Source organism: Solanum lycopersicum, chromosome 4 (assembly GCF_036512215.1).
Source record: "Solanum lycopersicum chromosome 4, SLM_r2.1".
NCBI classification, from domain to species: Eukaryota; Viridiplantae; Streptophyta; class Magnoliopsida; order Solanales; family Solanaceae; genus Solanum; species Solanum lycopersicum.
Window position 1 is genome coordinate 60,533,783 of NC_090803.1, and position 6,575 is coordinate 60,540,357.

The 6,575-nt window shown below is 26.0% G+C and overlaps 1 protein-coding gene across 1 annotated transcript; it reads left to right on the forward strand.

Annotated features, from left to right (window-relative positions):
* The first annotated feature begins 1,365 nt into the window (after window positions 1-1,365).
* On the forward strand, window positions 1,366-3,464 carry LOC101253377 (peroxidase 12). The gene is made up of 3 exons (NM_001347482.1): window positions 1,366-1,626; window positions 1,829-2,023; window positions 2,556-3,464. Exons 1-3 carry the CDS (start codon window positions 1,399-1,401, stop codon window positions 3,177-3,179), a joined length of 1,047 nt encoding a protein of 348 aa, NP_001334411.1. The 5' UTR covers window positions 1,366-1,398; the 3' UTR covers window positions 3,180-3,464.
* The last annotated feature ends 3,111 nt before the right edge of the window (window positions 3,465-6,575 follow it).

Consider the following 6,575-nt stretch of genomic DNA (forward strand, 5'->3'; position numbering starts at 1 on the left):
TTACTAAGATATAAAATTTGTACTGACTAAATATTAAAAAGAAGTCAAATAAAATCAAAGCGTTTCCTTTGAGACTCTAGGTCATATATATTTTAATTAATAAAAAACATAAATAAATATATTATAATAAAAAATATTTATCATTTATAATATTAATATATTTTTTTTACTTGATCAATTTAAATTTATTTATAATACAAGTTTGATACATATTACAAGAAATAATTTATTATTCACATATAATACAAGTTTTAATGATGGATAATATTATTATGACACATTTTAATACATTTATAATATAATGTGTCAAATTTTTACCAAACAAACATAATATATTTAAAAAAATAATGATAAATTATATATATTGCATACATAATTCATTTTTAATTTATATTAGATATTTAACATAATATTGCTATAAATAATAATAAACAATCACTAAAATTAATAATTATTTATTAAAATGTACTAATTTATGTAAAAAAAATTTAATTAAATTTCATTATAAATATCAAATATCGATCCAACAAATAATAACACAAAGGTTCATGCATCGTGTAAATAAATATGGAATAAGAGTGAAAAAAAAGCATTCTTTATTGGCGGCTAGTATATTTTGATTTTCTATTGGATGTTGATAATTGTAAAGGTAAATTACACTACACAAGAAATTTTGCACGTAGCACTAAAGAACATAGATTTTTAGTGTTAGTTATTTAGTTTTTAAATTTTTATGTTACATATCAATTAAAATAAGTACAGTAACAAATTATTCATGTTAATTATTAAATTTCACGTAGCACTAAAGAACATAGATTTTTAGTGTTAGTTATTTAGTTTTTAAAATTTTATGTTACATATCAATTAAACTAAGTACAGTCACAAATTATTCATGTTAATTTTTTTTAAAAGAAATATTAAATTCAAGCATAACAATAAAAAATGAACGAAGAAAACACACTCTCCGATTCAAAAACAAATATATCTCTGATATTTTTCTTGTATTCCAAAATGAATGATTTTTTTTAAAGTCTACCTTCTTTATTTATTTTTTTATCCTGCAATTTTTTAACTATTTTTAGTTTTAAATTAAGTTTAATCGAAAACAAAACAATATTACTCATTAAATTATCTTTAATTAATAAAATTAAATAATTTTTCTAAAGTACGTGTGCCACATTCCAAACTATCAAAATCAAAAGATTAATAGCAGTGTGACGACCACACGGCTAATTTCTTTTTTTTAAAAAAAATCTCGAGATGCCTCATTTTAATTAAAAAAGTCCAAGCAAATAGTAGAAGAAAAATTTAAAATATCCAAGTGGATAACTTTATATGCCTATAAATTTGACCATTCTTGTTACTATCATTGTACAAATTAACTATCTAGCTATAGCCATGGTGTCAACTACTCTATCAAGTTTTCTACTTGTTCTTGTTCTTTCTTTCTTTGTCTCAGAAGCTCAAAGGCCTGCTTTAACTAAAGGTCTTTCATGGTCATTTTATCAATCTAGTTGTCCTCAACTTGAATCCATTATTAGAAACAGGCTTCAAAAACAAATCAAGGATGATGTTGGCCAAGCTGCTGGCTTACTTCGTCTTCATTTCCACGATTGCTTTGTTCAGGTTATTATTTATTTATATACTCATATTACTAGAAACAAAAGTTTTTTTTTTATCGCGAATTAGTGTGAACTTTGTATTATAAAATATAATTTTTCCACTGAACTAGCTATCTAGGAAAATGCATGATGGAAAACTAATTGTTAATGAACATGTTTTAAAGGGGGAAATCAAATAAAAAATATATATTTTTTTTATGATGCAGGGGTGTGATGGTTCAGTGTTGCTAGATGGATCAGCAGGAGGGCCAAGTGAGCAAACTGCAATTCCAAATTTGACCCTAAGAAAAAGGTCATTCAAGATAATTGATGATCTTAGAAAAAGGATCCAAGATGAATGTGGTCAAGTTGTGTCTTGCTCTGATATTGTTGCCATTGCTGCTAGGGACTCTGTTGTCTTGGTAAGTGCTGTTATTTCTTTTGTGTTAATTTATATTATACATTTTTATTATACAGTATAAAAAAAAATAACACTATTTCTATAAAAAAAACTTTGTCAAAATATATTATACAATAAGATATTTTAGTAGATAATTAATTGAAAGTTCAACTATTTATATAGTTGGTAAATCATCAACCAACAATGTTTAAAAAGAACAAATTATGAGTGATTAAATAGAAAAATAGCATAGTTAAAATAGCTGAGAGGAAAAACCCTGACAAGTTTAAAAATATATTTATGTACGTATTTTACCTTAATATAAAGTTTAACTATTTATATTGTAGAAAAAAAGACTTTCATGTTGGGAAAATGTCATAGTACTGAATGAGTAGTTGGTTTATGCCATTACTTTTCACACCACTTAGGCCCCCCACCTCGTGACTTGATAGGTCTTCAAATTTGGTTTGGTAGATAAATTTAAATTTCTATACATTTATAATATATGTCAATATATACAAGTTAAACGTAATATAAATTTATGATAATTTCAGACGGGTGGGCCCAACTACGATGTACCCTTAGGAAGAAAGGACGGAGTCAACTTTGCAACGGAGCAAGCGACAATTGACAACCTAGTCGCACCCTCTGCCAACACCACAACCGTCCTCTCTCTCCTCGCAACCAAAGGCCTCGATGCGACCGATGCGGTTGCGTTATCTGGGGCCCACACTATTGGTATCAGCCACTGTCCTTCCTTCACCGACCGTCTCTACCCAAACCAAGACTCCACTATGGACAAGACATTTGCTAACAATCTTAAAGGTAGTTGTCCCACGGCTGACTCGAACAACACGGTCAACATGGACATTCGTAGCCCTAACGTTTTCGACAACAAGTACTACGTTGATCTCATGAATAGACAAGGGCTTTTTACGTCCGATCAAGATTTGTATACGGATCGAAGAACACGAGGGATTGTAACGAGCTTTGCGGTGAATCAATCGTTGTTTTATGAAAAATTTGTTATTGGTATGATAAAAATGGGACAAATGAATGTGTTGACTGGTGGACAAGGTGAAATTAGGAATAGGTGTGATAGGAGGAATAAGGCTAAAAAGGTTGATATTGCTACTGTTGTTGAAGAATTGGAGGAAACTTTTTCTGCTTTGTTTTAAGTTTTAATTAATTAGTCTTCTGGTTTTGTTGTAATGATAATAATGAGTGTGTTAATTAACTTTTAGTATAATAATCGCATTTTGTTTTGTGATGTATTGTAAGAACATGGTGTTTTGGATCTCTTCTCAAGTTGTTTTCTAGCTCCTATGATGATATCAAAATTGTGTTACTAGTATATACACTCTTTTGGCCAATTTGCATGTTGCAATAATTTGAGAAATTTAAATCTATTTTACTTGTAATGATTTGATAATTAGACAAATGAATAAGTAACATTTTCTTGATTTTCGAAAGTAAATAATTTTCATGTTTTCTTTCGTCTCGAGAATTAATTTGATTAATTTTTTAATTCGGATATTTTTTTATGGTGAAAAATAAATTATAACAAATATTTTGAAATTGATGGAGGTGTTTCCTTTTGCCATAAGTACATAGGCACCACTAGTCATTATTGTTCACTAGATTTGCTTGGCTTGCAACTTTAGTTCTGATTAGTGTTGATATAATTAATTTGCAAATTGCAACTTTAATTAAGGTCTGATATAATTATATTCTTTTTCTACTCTTCTTTAAGATAAACAATCATCTGATTGTGGGAATCTTAAAAGCATAAATAGAAAAACATTGTCCCCCCCTAACTCCTCTACAATAAAAGACTTTCAGGTTGACTGATATCCAATTAAAATTAAATTAAGGGAATTAGGTTAGACCTTATTATCCTAATAAAATAACGAACCTTTACCAATATTATAAAATAAAATAAATAATAATAATAACAGGTGTTGTCATTATTATCTTAGCTTGGGAAAATATATAGAACTCAGCGTGGCCACACAATTGTCAAAATATGGCGCGTTAGACCAAATGCTTAAATATAATACATAATATTATTTTGTAATGTTTACAATATGAATATATGACAAATTCATATTTTTTTTATTGAGTTGTTAGGGTAAGAGATTTCTTGTCTCACTTATTTAACATCGTGTTTTTCTTTTTCTTTTTCTTTCTTGTCTTTATACGTTTTGGTAAGTTCTAAAGATCGAATAAATGAGGGGAATATAATATGGTTGAAAAAAAATAATATAATTTCACCTTTTTGGTGAAAGTATTACCCCTCAATTTTATTTTTTGTTATTAATATTTTTTTTCTACTTTCCTCGTATTACTTTGTTGTCGGCTTCTATAATTTGCCTATTGTTTTCTGACCTAATACTTGGAATATTTGGCTCCTAGATCTATCTATCAACATCATATTTTATTTTATTTTATTTTATTTTTTGATGACAAGATTTGATTTAATTTTATTTTAAAAGTAATGAGGGAAGAAAGATGGTGCAAAGAACATAGATTTTACTATCCATACCTAAAGATTACCTAAATGTTATCTAATCACTTAAATTTATAAATAATTATTAATAATACTCATATAAATGAATTAATTAACACATTATAATATTTCTTTATTCCATATTAAGTTAATTTTTAAGGTGTTTCATACCCTTTAAAAATAGTACATCAAGATATAAATTAAATCTAGTTTTTTTATTTTTATCCTTGTAATTAATTATTGTCAAATTTATGATTACAATAACTAAATAATAATTAATCACTAATTTCAATACTAACTAATAAAGAATAAAATTATAAAAAAAAAACACACTAAAAATAGTTCTGAAAACTGAACAATTAAAGTAATTTAAAAAATGAAAAATATCTCAGAAATTAACTTAATATGAAATGGAAATAGAGATGGAGGGAGTATGTTAAAATATGATACAAATTACTTATAATGCTATTTTATATAGTATAAGTTAGTATTAATTAACTCAATCGCAGTCTTCTAATTGCAAGTATAGTCTTGAGAATTAAAAAAAATGAATGATAAAAAATAATTATTTAAAAATAGAGGAGGCAAGAAATTCAAACTAGCTATAATTTAGCTAATTAGCTATAATTTAGCTAATTATTACACAATTGATTAATTCGTAGATTCTACAGAGGAAAAGAAGAAGGTGGGTGTTTGTTAAAGAGTAGTGTCTCCACATTAATTAATTATATGTTCTATAGTCAATTTAGACATTATCTTTGTTATATTCAATACGTTATAGCTATCAGGTTATCATTATTATTTTAAATATAATTTGTATCATTACTATACTAGCCATATAAGCAAAGGTGGACGCACATTCATATGGGAATGCACATGCACTTGTAAATTTTGAAAAAATATCACGTGTATTTGTATATTTTTTTTATGAAATAAACAAAAATTAGAATATAATAAAAAATTTATGATACAAGCCAAAAGTACTAGCCATGAGATTAAGATCTGAAGAACCTATTTATTTATTTATTTATTTATATTTTAAGTTTTTTGGTACACACAAAGTTTTTATGCAAACTATATATAATAACTAATAGATTTAATACTAAAATTACAATTTAAATTTTAAATCTATCCACGTGTATTATGAAATTACACAATATAACATTTACTATATATAGAACAAATTCAAATTAAACAGAAGAAAATAAGTTTAATACATTTTTTGGTTTGAATTAGTAATACTTAATTTGTTCACATACAATATCCTTAACTAACATGCAAGTGTAAATGGATTACAACTTGAAATTGATGACCTCTAGCAATACGTAGGAAAAAATAATTAAATTAATCAAAGACAACAAAGATATGGTTGGTGTAATATAGTTGCTAATTTCTAAAGAGTTGTTCCTTCTTTCATGATCTTCACTTTGACATATCTTGATGAGCTTCCAAGTTTTCTATTGTAAATTTTTCTTAAGATCTTGTAAGAAAGTATTTATTAAAATATTCTTTAGTTATCATTTCATTTTCACAGTCTCTCGTAGTTAAATTTAGACTTCACAAAAAAAAATCGAATTCGACTCCTCTTCATTTTCCTTCCTTTCGTTTTTTCCAAGTTCTTGCTTGGATCGATGTGAGACATATGACACATATTACATGGATAAAAATCAATGACTAAGATTTATTTGATTAAAAATAAAATTCTAATTATGATTTAGATGATTATTTCATAAAAAAAATTATAATATCATAATGATAAGTCATAACAAATAATATCTTGTTCATAAATATCTTATAAAAACTTCTCTTTTCTATATTTTTCTTATGAGTATTTATAATTCCCCCCCCCCCCCCTCCCCCCTTTTTTTTTAAATTGAGTAACTTTGAACTTTCTCTTTAAAATAAGTTTACATGAAATTAATAGCAAATATACTCGCAGGGAAAAAAATTAGATAAAGAGAAATTATTTTATAATATATTTATGGAAAAAAATAGAAGATAATATTAGTATTTTTTTCAATAATATATTTATGGACAACATCATATATTTGTTATTATTGTGGTA

What these genes read in the sequence shown, in the direction of transcription:
- LOC101253377 (NM_001347482.1), top strand. Translation starts at nt 1,399, where the DNA reads ATGGTGTCAACTACTCTATCAAGTTTTCTACTTGTTCTTGTTCTTTCT. An exon ending in TCCACGATTGCTTTGTTCAG is followed by an intron (nt 1,627 to 1,828) that starts GTTATTATTTAT and finishes TTTATGATGCAG; the next exon opens with GGGTGTGATGGTTCAGTGTT. An exon ending in CTAGGGACTCTGTTGTCTTG is followed by an intron (nt 2,024 to 2,555) that starts GTAAGTGCTGTT and finishes TGATAATTTCAG; the next exon opens with ACGGGTGGGCCCAACTACGA.